Source organism: Zonotrichia leucophrys, chromosome 14, assembly GCF_028769735.1.
Source record: "Zonotrichia leucophrys gambelii isolate GWCS_2022_RI chromosome 14, RI_Zleu_2.0, whole genome shotgun sequence".
Classification (NCBI taxonomy): Eukaryota; Metazoa; Chordata; class Aves; order Passeriformes; family Passerellidae; genus Zonotrichia; species Zonotrichia leucophrys.
In genome coordinates, this window is record NC_088184.1 from 2,126,618 (window position 1) to 2,146,793 (window position 20,176).

The 20,176-nt window shown below is 53.4% G+C and overlaps 1 protein-coding gene across 3 annotated transcripts; it reads left to right on the forward strand.

The window, feature by feature from the left end:
* The first annotated feature begins 64 nt into the window (after positions 1 to 64).
* ANKS3 (ankyrin repeat and sterile alpha motif domain containing 3) lies at positions 65 to 19,707 on the forward strand. 3 transcript variants are annotated; one of them, XM_064726389.1, is made up of 18 exons: positions 65 to 97; positions 5,305 to 5,405; positions 5,519 to 5,694; positions 6,626 to 6,824; positions 7,019 to 7,140; positions 7,923 to 8,004; positions 8,663 to 8,798; positions 9,099 to 9,257; positions 10,300 to 10,425; positions 10,855 to 10,970; positions 11,263 to 11,430; positions 11,865 to 11,989; positions 12,250 to 12,391; positions 12,893 to 13,065; positions 14,844 to 14,962; positions 15,775 to 15,897; positions 16,339 to 16,434; positions 17,289 to 19,707. In XM_064726389.1, exons 3-17 carry the CDS (start codon positions 5,525 to 5,527, stop codon positions 16,419 to 16,421), a joined length of 2,043 nt encoding a protein of 680 aa, XP_064582459.1. In that variant the 5' UTR covers positions 65 to 97; positions 5,305 to 5,405; positions 5,519 to 5,524; the 3' UTR covers positions 16,422 to 16,434; positions 17,289 to 19,707. The 3 variants fall into 3 exon arrangements, with proteins under 3 accessions (XP_064582459.1, XP_064582457.1, XP_064582458.1); XM_064726387.1 differs by lacking the exon at positions 65 to 97 and adding an exon at positions 123 to 362; XM_064726388.1 differs by lacking the exon at positions 65 to 97 and adding an exon at positions 123 to 362 and having other exon boundaries at positions 15,814 to 15,897.
* The last annotated feature ends 469 nt before the right edge of the window (positions 19,708 to 20,176 follow it).

The window sequence follows — 20,176 nt, forward strand, 5'->3', positions numbered from 1 at the left end:
TGGGTGTTGTAGTCCGCGGCCCGTGAGGGCGGGGGCGCTCCCGGCATGCCTTGCGCGGGCGGGACTAGTTCCGGCGGCGGCGCTCACCGGGGCGCAGGTGAGGGAGCGGCGGGGCTGGGACGGGACAGCGGTCGGGAGCAGCAGGAGAGGCGGTACTCACCTCTGGGGCCGGCCCCGGGCACTCCCCGTACTCGGTGTGCCCGTGGCCGCAGCGGTTCCTCCGCGCTCGCTGAAGCGTGCGATGCTGAGGCCGCGCTGCTAGCAGGGCCGCGCGGGAGGCAGGTGCGGGGTAACGGCCCCGGAGCCGTTCCGCTGGGCGATGTTCGGTAACAGCCGCGGGGCGGCCGCTGTGTTCGCCTCAGGTGCGTTGTGTGTGAGCGGAGCGAGCCCGGGCCGAGCCCTGCGGGTGCCGTGTCCGGCTGCCGTGGCGGGCACAGCCCCTGGCAGCGCACTGTGCTCCCTAATGTGGCTGCTCGAGTGCTTTTGTGCCTCTTACCTTGTGTTTCTGAGGTTGTTTTATGTTGTTTAATGTGCCTGAGAGTGACATCACTCAGCTTGGAAAGGACCTTTAAGTGATTGAGTCCAAGCATTAAAAGATAAAGAGCTTGGTGTATTTTGTGTATTTTCAACAGATGTGGGTTGGATTGAACTCGGGTGTTGTGGATGCAGGAATGTTTTCTCTCATCCACCTCAGGAACCTGGTGTGGTTCCTGCAGCTGTGATTTGTGCTAACCCGGTCAGTCAGGGGATGATACACTGTAAAAATGAGATGTTCTGGTTCCTGTTGTTCCTGAGCTGGTAACAATTGCACTTAAAAAGAAATGCAACGAGGCTTTTTTTACTCCCTCTGATAAGTTGTTGCTGGTTTAGTGGAAATAGAGCAGAAGGGGAGTGTGTTCCTGCTCTGCTCTGGTGGGGCCTCACCTCGAGTCCTGGGGGCAAAGACAATGTCAGAAGGTCTAAAGTTGTTGCAGAGTGTCCAGAGGAGGGACCTGGGCATGGGGAAGGGTCTGAGGAGCAGCTGAGGGCACTTGGATTGTTCAGCTGGAGGAGGAGACTGAGGGCAGAGCTCAGGGGGGGCTGCAGCTCCTCCCCAGGGGCAGCTCTGATCTCTGGGACAGGGAATGGCTGGGGCAGGGCAGGGTCAGGCTGGATTTTGGGAAAGGTTCATCCCCAGAGGGTGCTGGCACTGCCCAGGGATGCCCAGGCAATGGGCACAGCCCCGAGGCTGCCACAGCTCCAGGAGAGCTTGGGCAGTGCTCAGGCACAGGGTGGGAGTGTTGGGGGATCTGTGCAGGGCTTGGACTGGGTGATCCCTGAGGGTCCCTTCCCACTCAGGATATTCCACGACTCTCTCTTGTCTTCTCCAGCAGCCTCCACACTTCTGGGGCCTTGGGTGTCCCTATTTTGGGACAGCAGGACACGAGTGGATGTCACCTGTGCTTGTGGGAGGGGATGTGTGAGAGTGAATTGAGCAGTGCCTGCTGAGGGTGATTAACAGGCAGTGCTGCATTTGTCTGTGGTGGGGGCTGGTTGCTTCTCAAATCACCTCCCATTTATTGTAATGTGGCTCTAAGGTGCTTTTTGTGTCTGTTTTCATACTAAGTTTATTTTTTCTCTGCCTTCTGATTTGCTCAAACAGCAAACTCCAAATCCAGGGCAGTGTGGGGTTTGCTGCCCCAGCACTGTAGATCTGTGACCCTGATAAATAGCTGAGTGCTGATGGATTAAATTTAATAAAAATAACAACAGCAGCCTCACAGGTGTCATGGCTTGAGCCCAGGGACCAGGCTGCTGCTTTTCCCTGCTCCATCCCAGTGGGATAGGGAGGAGAATCAGAAAAGAAAGTAAAAACCCTCATGGCTTGAGGTAATGACTATTTAATTACTGAAGCAAAGTAAAATATAATGATAATAATAATTACAATGAGAAAATAAACCCAAAAGGAACTCAGTACCTGCTGATTCCCATCCCATGGCCAAGCTGCTCTTATTGTCCCCTCCCAGCCAGGCTCCCCAGTTCTCAAACTGGGATTACATGAATTCCATGCTCTGTGGAATGGAATATCCCTGTGCCCATTTTGGGTCAGATCCCCCCTGGCTTCATGGGCACCTCCTTGCTAGCAGAGCATGGCAGGCTCAAAGTCCTTGGTTCAGGTAAGCATGGACAGCAGCAAGCAAAGCATCAGTGTGTTATCAGCGTTCTTCTCAGCCTGAACCCAAGAGCAGCCTGTGCCAGCTCTGGCAAGAGAATGAGCTCAGTCCCAGCTGAAAGCAGGACAGAGAGCTGAGGGAGGCCTCTGACAAATGTCAGCTTGTCACTCTGTCCCAAAGCAGGGGAACAGCCTGTCAGTGTTCAGGAGGTTTTGGCAAACTTGTTCTTCGTAACCCAGTGTCCCTCAGTACTCTCATGTTTACTTTTACAGGGATTTTTGTGGGCTTTATCTTCAATCTTCTGTGCAATGACTTGAGCTTCTTAGGCTCTGCTGTGGCTGCCCCTGGATCCCTGGAAGTGTCCAAGGCCAGGTTGGACAGGGCTTGGAGCAACCTGGGATAGAGGAAAGTGTCCCTGCCATGGCAGGGGGTGGGACAGGATGGGCTTTGAGGTCCCTTCAACCCAAACCATCCTGGTATTCCATGATATGATGGATTATTGTGTATTGGATGCTTGTGTCACATGTCCCCTCCAGGCTCCTCTTTGCCCTAGACAACCCCACTTTTGTTTCATTCCCATCTTTTCATTTCAGTCCTGAGGGTTCTGATCACTCTTGCTGTCCTCAGGTGCTCACAGAGCTGGCAGCCTGCTGAAGTTCAGTGTGAGGGGAAATCTCAGAGCTTTAAAAAGTAAAAAGCAAATGTGTAGGCAGAGCACAGGGGAGGTGGAGGAGGCTGAAGGTGCTGGATGTTCTGTCCTGTGACTGTGGATCACCTCACCAAGGCTGCATTGGTAACTTGGACCTGAGAGTGGCTGATTCTGACAAAGACCAAACACCTGAGTGGTTTATAATTAATGTACCCAATTAACAAGGAGGGTGGAGAACAATGAGCTTCACTTGCACCTAAATGTGCTTCTACACACTGCCCTGAATTCTGCCTCCTTTCACTGCATTTTGGCCTCCCTGGGGCAGCTTTAACCTGTTTTAGTGAGAAACTCCTACTTTCCCCCTCATGATCCACTTCAATCCACTTTGCTCTCCTTGTGGTTTGATTGTGAGGGGTCCAGGCCCTTCCCTTATTCCTGTCTGAGGCCTCTGGGCTGCCCAGTGCACTACAAATTGCTGCTGTCAGGCAAAGTAGGTCCTTTTGCAGATATTTTTAAAGGGAAATAATTTCTTCCCAGCTGATGGAATAGAATAGATGGTGCTTTTGTAGTCTTAACAAGCTGAGAATGAAGGAGGGGAAGAAAAGGAGGGTGGGAGAGAGAGGATCCAGGTGGGGAGTGAAGAGGTAGGAATGAAAGGAGTTTGCTTGTAGGAAAAGGGGCTGGTGCTTGCAAGGCAAAGACTCCCAGTTGCTCAGAAAACGGGAATATGGTCTTGAAATGTTGCAGCTGAGGGAATCTGAGGAGCAGCTGCTGCTGAAAAACCTGTTCCTGCTCTCTTTTATTCCTCTTTTGGCATTTGCCTGACCCCAGAATGAATCCAAGGAGTTAAATTGGTGAGGATTTACCAGGAAGAAGAAGGACTTTATGTTGGCTTAGCTTGTGTAAGGGACCAGGCAAACCCCAGGAGTGCTGTATGGTGGGCAGGGAAGGAAAATTCCCATGGGATGATGTTGTAGTGTGTTGTTAAGTTTCTTGTGTTATTCCCCCAATTTATGTATTGTTCTCCCCTATTATGTGTAAAATGGTTTCGTTCCCCCAGTTTTTCCCGCCACTGCTACCCTGTCAGCTAAGTTGCCATAGTAACCGCTATTCATAGTTGCCGATATGTAATTGCTCCTCCCCTGGTTTCCCTTATAAGTGAAAGTTGTTTCCTCCCTGGGTCCAGTCAATCACCCCCTTTCTCCTCCCAGGTTTCGAGAACCTTCTCCTCTCTGGAGATGGTGGCTGGCTGGGGTCCCAGGACACCTCCTTTACCTTTTGATTATTGGTCTCCATGGAGTGTCAGTTCTGTGAAGTTCATCCCCTCACCTTTCCCGATTGGTTCCGCCTGTACCCACCCCCCTCCTTTATAATCCTGTTTCACCCCCTATGAAAAAACTTTTTCCCGGTTGGTTTCCCCGCGTTTGGATCCCGCAACACCTTCAATAAACCGATGTTTAACCCCCGGGAAATGGTCAGCTCCGTTCCTCCCCAATCCCAGCGGTGTGGGCCAGTCCGCAGCCAGCACAGCCCGAGGCCCTCAGACGCCGAAGGGCGCTGGCCAGGAATTGCAGAGGGGCGTCGGCCTTTCGCCCTCAGCAGCCGGACTCTAAACTTCGGGCCACATATGCTCCCCTCCGCAGGATTGCCTGGAGCAAGCTGCCCAGAGAGGCTGTGGATCTCCTTCCCTGGAGATATTCAGAGCCCACCTGGACACAGCCCTGTGCAGTGTGCTCAGGGGACCCTGCCTGAGCAGGGAGGTTGGGTGGGATGGCACCCAGTGCTCCCTTGCAGCCAGAACCACTCTGGGATTCTGTGTCCTGGAGCTGCAGCTGTGCTGAGCAGCTCTCCATGGGGTGCCAGACAAGAACTCTCTCCTGTGAGAGGTTCAAATATTTAGTCTGCACTTGCTCCCTAAGGCTGGGCCTGGGATAAACCTTTCAGGCAGTCCTGGAGCTGGAGGAGCTGGAATTAAGTTGTGTCTGCAGGAAGGGGGGTGTGCTTGGATAATGAATGGGTGGGTGTGCTGCTGCTGCTCCCAGTGTTTCAGCATTTCCAGGATTCACTGAGATGGGGCCTCTGAAGGGCTGAAACAATAAATGCTAGAAACAATCTGCTTAAAACCTGTTGACAGTGGAGGGTGCACCCTCTTCAGGTGACAGAGTGGTTTTGGGAGCAGTGGGCAGTTGTCATTATTAATGATTGAGTCTTAATTTAATCAGGACCATCCTGTAATACAAGACCAGGAATGTCTGACACATGAATTCTTAATTCTCTCCCTGCATTATAAAACATGCAGAGCAAGAATTACATCCTTTTGTAAAACACTAAACCTACCTTCAGGTCTTAAATAGATGTTTAGTCTTCTCTTGCTGAGGTTATTCAAAGCTGCCCTAGGCATGTTTGGATTAGGCAGGCAGGAAATAAAGCCACTGTTCATGCAATGTTAAAATGAGATTTGAAAAACGTAGGCTTTAGCATTATTGCCTTTTATTTTTCCAGTGTATTGGAATCCCAGAGTTTTCTACAGCAAGAGAAAACTGCCAGCAAAATCTTCTCAGCAGCAGTTATTGTTTTGGGTTGAGGAGTCAATCAGAGTTGAGGTAAGAATTTGAAGCCCCCACCTCACCCTCCAGGCCTGTGGCAGCGTGGAGCTGTAACTGCATGGCAAACAGGGGTGAGCAGCTGAGTGCTGTGCTGTGCTTTGGCTCCTCAGGGCAGGATGTCGGAGCTGAGCGACGAGGCCAGCGAGTCGGAGCTGCTGAGCCGCAGCCTGTCCATGTGGCACGGGGTGGGGCCCGTGCTGTGCCGCGAGGAGCTCGACGTGCCCCTGGACCTGCACACGGCCTCGTCCGTCGGCCAGTACCACGTGGTGCAGGAGTGCATCCAGCGGTGAGAGGGGCTGGGCAGGGCACAGGGAGGGGGTGCCACCTGCTGCAGGTGTGCTGGTCACCGGTGCCACGGCCAGTGCCACCTGCTGCAGGTGTGCTTGTCACTGGTGCCACCTGCTGCAGGTGTGCTGGTCACCGGTGCCACGGCCGGTGCCACCTGCTGCAGGTGTGCTTGTCACCGGTGCCACCTGCTGCAGGTGTGCTGGTCACCAGTGCTTGTCAGTGGTGCCACCTGCTGCAGGTGTGCTGGTCACCGGTGCCACCTGCTGCAGGTGTGCTCGTCACCGGTGCCATGGCTGGTGCCACCTGCTGCAGGTGTGCTTGTCACCAATGCCATGGCTGCCACCTGCTGCAGGTGTGCTTGTCATGGCTGGTGCCACCTGCTGCAGGTGTGCTTGTCACTGGTGCCACCTGCTGCAGGTGTGCTTGTCACCAATGGCATGGCTGGTGCCACCTGCTGCAGGTGTGCTGGTCGCCGGTGCCACCTGCTGCAGGTGTGCTGGTGACTGGTGCCACAGCTGGCATCACCTGCTGCAGGTGTGCTTGTCACCAATGGCACGGCTGGTGCCACCTGCTGCAGGTGTGCTTGTCACTGGTGCCACCTGCTGCAGGTGTGCTTGTCACCAGTGCCACACTGATCGGGGCAACAGGGACATGTCACTGGATTTCACAAAGGGTTCTTGGCACAAAGTTTCCAGGGGCAAATCTGATAAAATTGACCTTCTTAGTGTTTTAGTAGGGGGTGGAATGAGGTGGTCTTTAAGGTCCCTAAAGCATTCTGTGATTCTGCTATCTGGAGAAGGTTGTGCTGGAGCTGGTGGAAATTCCCATGCAGGCTTCAGTGCTAGATGATAACAAGAGTCTGCAGAAGCCAGCTGTGCTCCACAGCTCCAGCACAGCAGTTGATGTGATTTCTTTCCTCTGTTCCTTAGTGGAGACCTGGATTTGAACCAGAGGAACTGTGGGGGCTGGACCCCACTCATGTACGCTTCCTACATCGGCCACGACAACATCGTGCACCTGCTGCTGGAAGCGGGAGTGAACGTGAACATCCCCACCCCAGAAGGGCAGACTCCCCTCATGCTGGCCTCCAGCTGTGGCAATGAGAGTGTGGCTTACTTCCTCCTCCAGGTGTGTATCCCATAAAACACAGGTGAAGCCACAGCACGTGCTGTAAATGCTCAGGGTGGGATTGTCCACCAGCTGCCACTTTGTGTTCTGGTGTGAGGTCTGCTTTGTGGTGGGATTTAAATTAAACTTCTGGTGTCCCAGCATAAAAGGGCAGTGGCTTACAGATGCAGTAAGTATTGTCTGTTCTCTTGCAGCAAGGGGCAGAGCTGGAGATGAAGGACATCCATGGCTGGACTGCCTTGTTCCACTGCACCAGTGCTGGGCACCAGCAGATGGTCAAGTTCTTACTGGAGAATGGAGCAAATGCCAACTGCAAGTAAGGAGGAATCTGTCATTTCATGTGGGAATCCTTAAAATCTGAAGGTTTTGGGAAAGCTGTAAAAGGCAGGCCTCAGAAATAACAGGACTATGATTAGAGTTCCATGTACATAACATAGACCCCTGGCTGGCAATAATTTCATTGTCATTTCATTGTCATTTGTCATTCACTATGGAAGAAATAGGTGGCAGATGAACACACTCCAGCAGACACCTGCTTTTGTCTTCCCCCTGTACCTCAGGATGTGGCACAGCTAATACAGGGACAGTGACCTGCAAACTGAATTGAAGTCTGCCCATGCTGTCGCTGTTTATTAAACTAAGATCAAGGGAAATTAGATTTACTGCTTGTTTAATTGTCAGCTAAACACTGACACCTTCTGAACTCAAGTGCACTTCCTAAGTCTTTTTATTGATTTTTTTAATATACTCTGAGTTCAGGCTGATTTTTGAAGTGTGCCCTGCATTCCCATGCCTTGGGAACCAGCACACATTTATGCACATGGAATTGCCTGAGGGTAACAAGAGGTTCTTACTTTATTAGCTCCTGCAAAAGTGATTTGGGCTCTTAAAGGCAGATCTGCAGCTGGAAGAGTGATCTGTTGCTGTGCAGCAAGTTTAGGAACACTGAATCTCTACAGGGAATCCATTCTACAACAGGACAGCCAGTACATCATAGAGTCTGTGATCAGCAAAAGTTGAGGGGTGGAAATGCTCTGTTAGGGAATGGCAAAACTTCAGCTGTGGTTATACCTGTCCATGTGTGTGTTCTCTCCCCAGGGAGCCAGTGTATGGGTACACACCTCTGATGGAAGCAGCTGCTTCTGGCCATGAGATCATTGTTCAGTACCTTCTCAATCATGTGAGTGTCCTGGCAGTTCTCTGGGGAGCTGAAGGTCTGGTTCCAGCCCTCAGAGGAGCTACCACAAATCTGACACTGTGCTTTTTTTGGCAGTGTTATGTTTGCTCCTTGATGACAGTCACCTCTGAAATCCCAGGCTTTCAGGAGTGTTTTCACAGTATCTGCTTTCTGCAGGCTGGTACCCTGATTTTTTACTGGCCTTGCAGGAATAAGAGTGAGGTCTGACTGTCCAGATATAACTGAATAATGACTGAATTAGAAAACAACTGAAGCTGTAATTTTTCTATTACAGACTTGCATGCTCAGGCTACTGGTCATCTGCATCCAAAAGCTCATGAGCATGCAGGGCTCTTACAGTTTGGTTTAAATCCCTTCTGACTGATCCAGCTTACTGCCAGAAGGAGGCAGCAGTGCAAAACACTTCGGATCAAACAAACCTGTTGCCAGTGGCAATGCTCAGGAGCCCTGGGCTGTTTGGCTTTCAGGAACTGGAGATAACTAAAAAGGCATTCAGGGTATTAGTGCAGCTTGAACTGTCAAAGGTGATCCTGTGTTGCTGATGGAGGAGCTAAGACAATTTTGGTGGTTTTTTGAAATATATATATATTTTTTACGCTGCCCAATGCCATGTGCACTTAACCAGGTGCTTTTTCTGCAGGGAGTGAAGGCAGATGTCAGAGATAACACTGGAGCCACAGCACGGACCCTGGCCATGAAGTATGGCCACACCAAGATTGTGGGGCTGATAGATCTGCACGCAGCCCCAGTGCCCAAGGTCTTCTGCAGAGGTCCAGGTAACAGATGCTTGACCTTCTTCATTTTAAGATGAACCTGAAGTGAGGTTGAAAGTATGTTATACTGTGTAGATGGGGTGATGCTACCTGGTCTATCCTGGGAATTCCAGCATTTCTGTGGATGAAAGAGGCATGAATCCAACAGCTCTTGTGTGCTGGCCCCTTTCTGACCTAGGCTAGCTGTTCCACCTTCCATCTTTAACATTTCTCTTTTTCTTTCCACTGCACTTATAGGACCAGTAGCAAGTAAAACAGGCAAATGACTTCCTGTGCTGTTAACAACCTGTGTTTGAACTACAGGCAACTATGAGGAGCTGAGTTCTTCAGATGAATCATGTCCTGCTCCCCAGAGACAGAGACCTGCTCGTAGGACCAAGGGTCCCAGCATCCATGAAGGGCCCCAGGCCTTGGCCAAGATCACAGCAATTGGCCTTGGGGGAAGGAAGCAGTCTTGCTATGGTGAGGAGAGTTGGGAGCCTGAGGATCAGTCCCCTGAGATCTCAAGTGCACTGCAACTGTTCCTGCTGTCTGATTTTGATTTGTTGGGATTCATGTGGGGTTCATACAGGACAAAGACAGCTTTGTATGGAGGTGTTCACTGTCCAGTGTCTGGGTTAGAAAGAAAACCCCCTGAACTCTTTTGTCAGGGCTGGATATTGATGAGTGGGATACTTTTCTGCTTTCACCTCAGCTGCTGTTCCCCTGACTCTTGAGAACAGTTCAGTTTCCCTTTTTAGGCAGGCTCAAAAGTTTGAGACCCCTTCTGAAACTGATGACAGGGAGGTGCTCACAGCGACCAAAAAAATCACTGATCATAAGAGTGAACTTGTGAGTTGTGCCTTCCCTGATGTTTGAAATGCTTCTAAAAATGAGATTGCAAAGCCTTTGCAGTAGACCAAGAGAAAGATGATCCCAGTTAGACATCCTGGATTCAGTGCTAGGAGGTTTGTTTTGCTGTCTGTCATAGGTATTTCTCAGACTGGTTGCCTGGACTAACCAAGGTTATGGACTTGGAAGCATGTTCAAAGCTCAGTTCATTCTCTTAAACACAAATCTGTGTTATCCCCCAGGCTGTATTGGAATGATACTGTCAGCTTAAATGTCAGTGGGATTCTCCTGGTGTTTTAGCAGAGCTGCAGGGGGTTGGTTCTGCAGGGTGTGCAGGGCTGCTGTCCTAAGCAGCTCTTTCTCCCTGTTTGTAATTTGAGTATAACAAGGTGAGGGAGTGCTGGAAGGTGCTGTTTAAGGTACATCTCTGCTATAAGCTGTTTTCTCTGACTTTGTTTCAATGTAAGTTGATGTGCTGTGGGGTCATGTGAGGGAACTGCAGGAACCTGCATTCCTCAGGTGCTCTCTGTGCTTTTTAGAATGAAACTTGTCAGTTGTGAGCACAATCTCTCATTTTGGTTATTTTCAGATCCAGAAGTGGTTACATTTTCTGCAGGAGCCTCCCTGACTAACTTGCATCCTAATCTCTGTTCTCCCCTCCTGTTGCACACAGAGCAGGTGCCCCCTCAGGGCTATGTCACCTTCAGCAACGATGGCGGCTGTGTGCCAGGTGTCATCCGGCACAGGGACGTCACCTCCCCGATCAACGAGCTGGACGTGGACAGCAGCAGCAGCAGGGGTGAGTCACTGTCTCAGACATGCAGTGCACACCTGGGGGTGAGTCCAGGCCTTGCCTTCCTGTCCCACTGAGGTGCTGGGATTGGAATGTCTCTCCTGAGGGAAAGCTGGGATGGTTTAGCTACAGAAGATGAAGCTCAGTGCGATAATTTCATCCGTTTGTACAAATAGTCTGAAGGAGGGTGAGGAGAAGACATTTCTGGCTGTTTCCAGAAGTGTCTCTGGTGGCAAACAGGCTTGGGGAAAGATGAGTGCTGGGGATCAGATGTGAAATCTCTGCCTCAGGTTCATCTTGTGTCCTGAGTGCTGCACATGAAGCCTAGCTCTGAATCTCTCCTTCCTTTACACCTCTGGGATGTTTTGCTGGTAATAAAACAAAACCAGAATGTAACAAAGTTGTACTTCACTATTTTTTCCTGTTCCTTTCCAGAGGATAGTGCTTTGTCCAGCAACAGCTTGGGAACTGTCAGAAGCAGCAGCAGCAGCAGTGAATGCCTGATTAGAATCCCAGGAGTCAGCAGTGAAGGCTCTTTGGAAAGCAATGAGGTGGATTTTCTTTTCTTTGCCTTCAGCTTGGGCAGTGCTTTCACCCTTGGGAGACTCTACTGCCATGGGAGCCTGTAGGACCAGGCTGGGTGAGGAAAGGCTCTTCCAGGGACAGGAAAACCAAGGAAGGGGAAGAGGTTGGAGGTCACTCACAGCTCACATGGGTCAAGGCAGCTCTGGGGTACAAAAGGGCCTTTAGGTCTTGGAGGAGCCTTCACTTGTGAGCCCCCCTGACCCTGCCATCTCTACACAATCATCCTTTCCATCCTGTGGGTGGTTTTGTGTTTTCCAGGACTCTGACCACGCCAACAGCCCCCCGAGTCGGAAACAAGCCAAGAGCTTTAAGGGCAAGGCCCGCTACAGCAACAGTGACAGCCAGGGGAGCCACTGCCTGGGGAAGGCTGGGGGCTGCTGCCAGCACCTGGTCCTTCCTGAGCCCCCAGCCTACACAGGGCCCCAGGTAAGCACTGACTGTCCTGCAGGCTCTGTCGCTGTGCCAGGTGTGGGAGGCTTTTCCAGGGTTACCAAAACACCTGATATTCCAAACAGAAACGCTTGTGAAACAGCCATTTCTTGTAGAGGAGCTGTTTGCTGAGATGTTGCTGGGAGGGGTTTCCTAGATCTTCAGGCCTGTGGGTGGGCTGTCAAACCTGGCAGTGGGGTGGGCTGGGGTGGCTGATTCTGTGTCATTCTGCTCTGCTCTTGTTAGAAGAGGCATGGCTGCAGCAGAGGCCAGTCCTGGTGTGTGACTGTGGAGAAGGGCAGGGAACCGTGGGAAGTTATGGTTGCTCCCAGAAAGGTGTTACAACAGCATGAGCAAATATTTATCATTAGGAGGAATGGTGATGCTTTTGTTGAGAGAATGTTACTAAGTTTCTTTTGTCTGGGCTGCAGGACCTGGCAACATTCCTTGAGGAGATTGGGTGCCTGAAGTACCTGCAGGTGTTTGAGGAGCAGGACGTGGATCTCAGGATCTTCCTGACCCTCACAGAGAGTGACCTGAAGGAAATTGGCATCACGTGAGTGTCTGTCCTGTCCTGTCTGTCCCAGCTTCCCCCTACAAACCACGTCCAGCCTGTTCAGGAAGGTTTAGCTGGGGAGTGCTGCTCCCTTCTGGCTGCCTCCCACACAATTTGACATCCCCGTGTCCTCAGCTGTAACACACTCGTGCTTCTGGAGGTACCTTGGAGAGACCAGGGCACTGCAGAGGTGCTGATGGTGTCCTGTTGTGCCCAGGGACAGGTGTGCAGGGCCTGACCCGTGTTGGTTCCATCCCCAGGCTGTTTGGCCCCAAGAGGAAGATGACGTCGGCCATCGCACGCTGGCACAGCAGCGCCCGCCCGCCCAGCGACGCGCTGGAGTTGGCCTACGCCGACCGGCTGGAGGCAGAGATGCAGGAGTTGGCCATCCAGCTGCACAAGGTGAGGCTGCTGTCAGCCCCTCAGGGCCTACACCCTGCAGGAAGCCATCAGTGCTGTGGTTTTGTTGTGCCTCTGATGGTTTTTCCTTCACCTTAAGCCACGACTTAGAGTGGACACACTTGGTGTACAAACAGCATAAGTACAACTTACCCACTCCTCATCCTTGGTGCTCCTTTGTGTCTGTTTCCCATCCAGCTGAGAACTATAGGAGCCAGGGCAGGAATCAAACCCCTACTCTTTCCCAGCATTTTTATGGTGCAGTCATCAGTGCACAGACTTGTGTTGTTTTGGGAGATTTGGACTCATAAGTAACTTTGTAAACAGAGAGGAAGGGGGAATTGTAACTATAGGGCTGGGCTTAGTGTGGAGAGAACCTACAAGTTTTATCCAGCTTCCTTTCCCACTGGAAAGGAACATTCTGGCTGCCTGAGGCATTAAAATAGCAGTGACTTGAGAGATGTTCAGTGTTCCCAGCCTGATCCCCAGTGTGCTCTGCTGCAGAGGTGTGAAGAGGTGCAGGTGATGAAGGGCCAGGTGTGCCAGGAGCAGAAGCTGCGGGCAGTGGCTGAGAGCTGCCTGATGGAGCGGGATGAGACCTGGAATGCCATCCAGTGCCAGCTCAGAGAGGCTCAGGCCATCACCACGGATGCTGGAGTCCTGCTGGATCAGATCAAGTAAGTCATTCCCAGGAAGTGACACTGAGACTGCTGGGAAATGGGGTTTGGGGTCATATTGGCAGCCTTACAGGTGATGCTCAGGGTAAGGCAGGAGAGCTCACCTGGCACCTGGACACATTTGGATCCTGCCTGACTTCCCCTAGTGAAAAGCCACAGCCATGGGAGCACATGTGAAGCTTTGGTCAGTGGCCTTTTGGGGGTGCTGGGTGCTCCTGTTTCAACTAAAAGCAACCAAAAGGCTGAGGCTGTGCCTCCCCTGGGTAAGACTTGGTGATCAGGACCTTTTTGAATACAAAAAGGAGTTTTTAACCCATACTCTGCCAAAGGATGTACAGTAACTTGCAAGCGAAGAATATTTTTCTTGCAACTCTGTGACAGCTGGCAGAATAATCTAAATAACCTTCTGACACTCCTTTTACTGCCTTTGTGGTGCTTTTCTCTGTGCCCAGTTGGACTGCTCTCATGGGTCTTGTTTTGTCCAGTGATACAATAGGGATATCCCTGAAAGTGGCACAAATCCTGCTGCTTATGGATCCTAGCCCAAGGGAGTGGGGTCTGCTGGTTTCCAAGCCAGGGTGAGCTGAAGTTGGATCCAGAAGCTCAGCAGAGCAATGTTCCCACTGCAAGGGGCAGAGCCTGGCTTGTCCCCCTGGCTGAGGAGCTGAGGCTGCTGTAGAAGGGCCCTGCCATGCTCTGAACATAAACTGCTTGAATTGGTGGGATGGTGATGAAGCCTCTCCTGAGGTAATTTCCTTTGCCCATTAGAAACCTTGAATTGGGCCTGATTCTCCCACAGACCAACACAGCCCCTGGCTTGGGCTTCCTGCTGCTCACCCCAGCCCCTCCTTGTCCTGTCCCCCCACAGCTCCTCTGTGCAGAGCTGGCTGTGGCTGCAGATGGGGAGCAGTGGCTGGGAGCTGAGCAGTGCCAGCACCCCAGGCTTGGGCTGGGGCACTGTTGTAGTGTGTTGTTAAGTTTCTTGTGTTATTCCCCCAATTTATGTATTGTTCTCCCCTATTATGTGTAAAATGGTTTCGTTCCCCCAGTTTTTCCCGCCACTGCTAGCCTGTCAGCTAAGTTGCCATAGTAACCGCTATTCACAGTTGCCGATATGTAATTGCTCCTCCCCTGGTTTCCCTTATAAGTGAAAGTTGTTTCCTCCCTGGGTCCAGTCAATCACCCCCTTCTCCTCCCAGGTTTCGAGAACCTTCTCCTCTCTGGAGATGGTGGCTGGCTGGGGTCCCAGGACACCTCCTTTACCTTTTGATTATTGGTCTCCATGGAGTGTCAGTTCTGTGAAGTTCATCCCCTCACCTTTCCCGATTGGTTCCGCCTGTACCCACCCCCCTCCTTTATAATCCTGTTTCACCCCCTATAGAAAAACTTTTTCCCAGTTAATTTCCCCGCGTTTGGATCCCGCAACACCTTCAATAAACCGATGTTTAACCCCCGGGAAATGGTCAGCTCCGTTCCTCCCCTATACCAGCGGTGTGAGCCAGTCCGCAGCCAGCACAGCCCGAGGCCCTCAGACGCCGAAGGGCGCTGGCCAGGAATTGCAGAGGGGCGTCGGCCTTTCGCCCTCAGCAGCCGGACTCTAAACTTCGGGCCACATATGCCCCCCTCCGCAGGGCACCACTTCCTTCTCCCGGCAAGCAGCAAGGAGCAGCCTTAGAGATGCTGCCCGGGCACCCCGTGCAGGTACTGCAGGCTGTAGGAAGTGCAGTGGCACTGCCAGCCTGTCCCTGTCCCGCTGATGGCCTGGCTGTGCTTTGCAGGAGCTGCCAGGCAGAGCTGTCGGCCCGGCTGGCCCCGGAGCGGGCGGGCGAGGCAGCGCAGGAGCAGCAGCGGGAGCAGCGCGGCACCGGCGAGAGCGAGCGGCCCGGGGAGCGCCCAGGTGAGCCCAGGGCAGAGCCCTGCCTGCCTTTCCGTGCTGAAATGTGGGAATGGATGAGCAGCCAGGCTCTTTAGAGTTTTGAATTCTTGCTCTCAAGGGTATGTGGAGTGGAACTTGCAGTTTCTCAGCAAGTTTTGGGGTCTGGCAGGTGTTTGTGGCTAAAAGTGCACAGCTGTAGCACAGGATCCAGTGACAGCTCTGCTTCAGGGACCTGTGGCTGCACCTTGGGTTTGTTACCACCCTGTGCACTGGAGCAGGGTCTGAACCAGAAGGGGTGGTTGGTTCCCTAACCCAGTTTGGGGATTTTGCTGTTGGATCCATGGGACAACCTCTGTGGCTCCTTGTCCCTAGGAGCTGGTAAATGATCCCTGGAAGTGCTCAAGGCCAGGCTGAAGGGAACTTGCAGCAACCTGGTCTAATGAAAGATGTCCCTATCCATGGCAGGGAGTGGAATGGGATGGGCTTTAAGGTCCCTTCCAACCGAAATCATTCCGTGATTCTGAGACTCTCTTATCTTGCTGCCTGTGACATGTTCCTAGTGACCTGTTCTTTGCTCCTGTCTTAGAAGTGAGACAAGCAGAGATCCTGCCCATTGATTTCTGTCCATTACACTTAATCCCTTTGAGATTCTCTTAATTAAACAACCCAGCCAGTCTAAAAACATAAATTCCTAGGTGGTAGAATTGGAGAAAACCCCTGAGTTTGGCACAGGCAGCTCCAGCTCTCTTCCTATGTGATTCAGAAGCCCTAACTGTAATCCCTGTGGCTGGGGATGCTTCCCAGCAACACCAACCCCCTGTGTGCTGTCCCAGAGAGCTGCAGATGGATGAACTGTGCCCCTGTCCTTGCAGTGCTGGAAGGGTGGCCGCCTTCCCTGAAGTCCCTGAGCTTGCCTGAGCTGTCAGCTGTGCTGGAGGAGTGTGTGGGAGAGATGGGTAAGCTGGGAAGGACTCTGGGCTTGTGGAGGGACTATTGTTGTGCTGTGGGAGGCATGGCTGGGTGGGGTTTGGTGGTTTGGAGTGGTTGGTGGGAGAGACCCCATAATCCCTGCTCATTCAGGGAAGTCTCCAGGCTCTGGAGTTGGTGCTGTTCTTGCTGCAGATCTTGGGCTCTGCATCATCCCCTGGTGACAGGTCCAGGCTGGGAGGTGGGGGGTGGTCCCTGCATCTCCTGCTCAGTGGTGAGAGCTGCTGGGGAAGTGGTTCCCTAGTCCTGTGTCCTGTTCTCCTGGTGACAGGAAATTGTCCCAGCAAAAAGCAGTAGAGACACCCCTGTTCTCAGAGCAGGAGCAGCACAGCAGTGGCTGAGAGCAGCCTGTTCTTTCCTGCTTCCTGGCCCCATCCTAATGCTCCTTTTTCCCTTTGGTTTGTCTGCAGGAAAAGCTCTGCAGACTGTGACTCAAAACCTCCAAAGGCTCCAAGCCCTGGGGCAGAGCGGGCAGAGCTGGCCAAAGCCATAACCGAGCCAGGAGGGTGAGTGGGAACAACTGCCCTGCCCAGTCCCGGGCTGTGGCACTGAGGGGGCACCGTCCCTCATGGCCAGTCCCAGGCTGTGGCACTGAAGAGGCACCGTCCCTCATGGCCAGTCCCAGGCTGTGGGGACACCATCCCTCACTGCCAGTCCTAGGCTATGGCACTGAAGGGGCACCATCCCTCCCTGCCAGTCCCAGGCTGTGGCACTGAGGGGGCACCATCCATCCCTCGTGCCCAGTCCCAGGCTGTGGCACTGTGGGGGCACTGTCCCTCCCTGCCAGTCCCAGGCTGTGGCACTGAGGGGGCACCATCCCTCCCTGCCAGTCTCAGGCTGTGGGGACACCATCCATCCCTCATGGCCAGTGCCAGGCTGTGGCACTGAAGGGGCACCATCCCTCCCTGCCAGTGCCAGGCTGTGGCACTGTGGGGACACCATCCATCTCTCCCTGCCAGTCCCAGGCTGTGGCACTGAAGGGGCACCATCCCTCACTGCCAGTCCCAGGCTGTGGCACTGAGGGGACACCATCCCTCCCTGCCAGTCTCAGGCTGTGGCACTGAGGGGCACCGTCCCTCCCTGCCAGTCCCAGGCTGTGGCACTGAGGGGACACCATCCATCCCTCACTGCCAGTGCCAGGCTGTGGGGACACCATCCCTCCCTGCCAGTGCCAGGCCGTGGCACCAAAGGAGACACCATCCCTCACTGCCACATGCCCCGAGCTCGCTCAGAGCCCACACACCAGGGCTGAGCTCTCATCCTTGTGTGCCCTCTGGTTGTTTCTCCCTTTGGAAAATCTGTACCCTCCTTGTCGCTGTGTCCAGCAGAGGGTGACTGTCCCTTTCTCTGGTGGCTGCAGGAATTCTGACGTCGGGTGACCGTTCCACCCGGAAGCTGAGCGTGCCTGGGAGAGGGAGCAGGGGCCGTGCCGGCAGCACCGCGGCTCTGCCGAGGGCCCCCGCGGCCTGCAGGGCACCAGGAGGCCGTGGCCACCTGAGAACACAGCTGGGAGGACGAGGGACAGCAGAGGACAACAGCCAGCTGCTCTTGGGGCCTGTCTCAAGGCTCCCAGGATCTCTGTTTGAAAGGTTTAGGTTTGGAGGAGAAGCTCCAAGCCTAGAAGTTTTGTTTGCCTTAAGCTTCCCACAGCCCTTGTTGTTCAGGTCTGGGTGCTGGTAGAAAGGTGACAGTTGCACACAGCAATCAATTTATTTTCCTTTTCTGTATCCCAAGCTCCCCAGGGCCTCTGAAACGTGTCCCTGGCTCCTCCTGTGCCATGGGGATTGGCCCAGAGAATGGATCTGAGGCCATAAAAAAGGCAGTTTGTTGTGGAGGGGTGAAGGGAGTGGAGTTTGTGATGTTTGGCTCTTTGAGCTGCAGTGGAGCTCAAACTGCAGCCCTGTTCCAAGTTGGAATGTCTGCTCTGCTGCCACCCCAGATCTGGGCTTCAAAGCCTGTTCCTGCAACCAGCCCACTCTGGTTCACTTTGGGTTCTTGCTGCCCTCAGGGGCTGGGTGTGATCACGTTGGTGGTTTAGGAATGGCATTCACTGAAACACTCCCAACTCACCCACTCCCCCTCCTCACCTCCTCTCCCCTGGGGTGGGATGGAGAGGAGAACTGGAGGCACAAAAGGTGAAGATCACTGGTAGAAATAAAAGCATTTTACTGGAAACAGCAGTGAGATAAGGAACAGTAACAGTAATAACAAAAGTGTACAGGAGAGGTCCTGGTCCTGCAGAAATGAACCCTGTCCTGGCCAGAGCCAGGACATCACTGTTACTCCATCCCCAAGTGCTCTATGGCAGAGGTCCTTGGCCTGGTGTGCCAAGATGCCAGCAAGGCAGGGATCCCCTGGAAAGGCAGGAGAGAGAGAAGGGAGAGCTGGGACTGCTGAGCTTCCCCTGCCTCTGGCAAGCAGGGGAGTGCCAAGGCAGCAGAGCAGGAACAGGGATAGCTCTGTGCCCATGGGAGTGGGCAAAGGAACCCCAGCCCAGACAGAGCTGTGGTGCCAGGCTTTGCTCCTCAGCACTGCCTGCCTTTGATGTGCAGGCTTTAGTGCTGGGAAAGAGTTCTGCCAGAGCATTTGTGAGTGGGCATTGCCAAGGAGAGGCCTGTCCCTGGGAGTGGGTGAGGGTGCCAGGGACCTTGGAGTAGAGTGGTTTCCAGTGACTCTGCATTCCCATTTATTCCTGAATCCTCTGAGGGGGGAAAAACACAACAATCAAAAGCTGAAGTCTATGAGTGATGACCTTGGTGAATCATGATAAGTCCCTTTGGGAAGAGGATGGAACTGTGTGTTCCTTCTGCTATTTGGACTTTGGGCATGGATCCCCATATAAAAACCCATCCAACTCCATCTTCTGATGAGCTGCCTGAATCCCTTCAGGCAGGGGTGACAACTGGCCTGCCTGCAGTGCCTGTGCTTCCTGGCCCTCCCAGCTGTGCCCCTGTGTGCCTGGCAGTGTCCCCCTCTCTGGGTGCTGCTTCCTGCCTGTGCTGACCTCCCACCCTCAGCACAGGGCACTGTTTTTTCATCTTGAGCAAACACCATGGAGCACGTGGGCACCCAGTGCCAGCTGCAGGGTGAGGCTGCAGGGGCTTTACCCTGACGAGTTGGGATGAGCAGGAGGGAATTGTCCTCCTGCAGCACCCCTGGAAACTCCTCAGAGGGAGCAGTGTTCAGGCTTTGTCTCTCATTCCCTGTCACTGGGGAGTTCCAGGGTCTCTCCCTAGCCTTGGTGCTGCCTCTGGCTGCAGTAATATGGGGGTGTTAGTGCTGCTTCCCTTGAATTTAAGGCAAACTCCCCAAAATACTCCTGAGGGAAAAGCCCTGGCTCAGCAGTGCCCTCAGAATGGGGGGGTGTGCAGAGCAGTGGCTGGAAGGTGACTACAGGAATTTGAAGCTTGCTTTGCTAAGTCTGAGGCTGGAATCGAGGTTTGGGGCATTAACAGGATTTATCCAATAGGTTAGAATGCCTGGGAAAAGGGGTGAGATGTGGCAGTGTGTGTGTGAAGGAAGAAGGACCCAAACAGGTGCTGTAGGTGCAAAGGCTTCTGCAAGGGCTGTGAGAGCACCCAGGGCCCAGCAGGGAGGGGATCTTTGAGAGCAGAGCATCCCTGAGGAGGCAATTCCTTAACTGCAGGATGTCAAGCAGCATTCCTTGCAGCTAGGGCGGCTGTGCAGGCAGCAGCAGTCTGGTGCTACCCTAAGGTGAGCTGTCCATGGAAAAACAGCATTTGCTGATTTGGATAAACAAATAAAAGCTGAGAAGCCTGTGTGTGGTGTGTGGGTATCTCTGGAGGGAGCTGGGGAAGCCTGAATAAGTTCCCTGGTTTGTTAGTGCAGGGCAGTCAGGAATGCACACAGGGCTTTGCAGCCATCTCTGCCAGGAGGCTGCAGGCTCAGGGGCTGGGACTGAGCCCTGAGAGCCCAGCACTGCCTGCCTGGGGCATGGGGGAATCCATGGGAGCTGCTGAGATACCCCAAGCCAGGGGCTGGAGCCAGGCTCAGAGCTGCCTCCTCTGCTCACCTGGAGAGGAGAAGCTCCAGGGACACCTCAGAGCCCCTGCCAGGGCCTGAAGGGGCTCCAGGAGAGCTGCAGAGGGACTGGGGACAAGGGATGGAGGGACAGGACACAGGGAATGGCTCCCACTGCCAGAGGGCAGGGATGGATGGGATATTGGGAATTGGGAATTGTTCCCTGGGAGGGTGGGCAGGCCCTGGCACAGGGTGCCCACCCTGGAT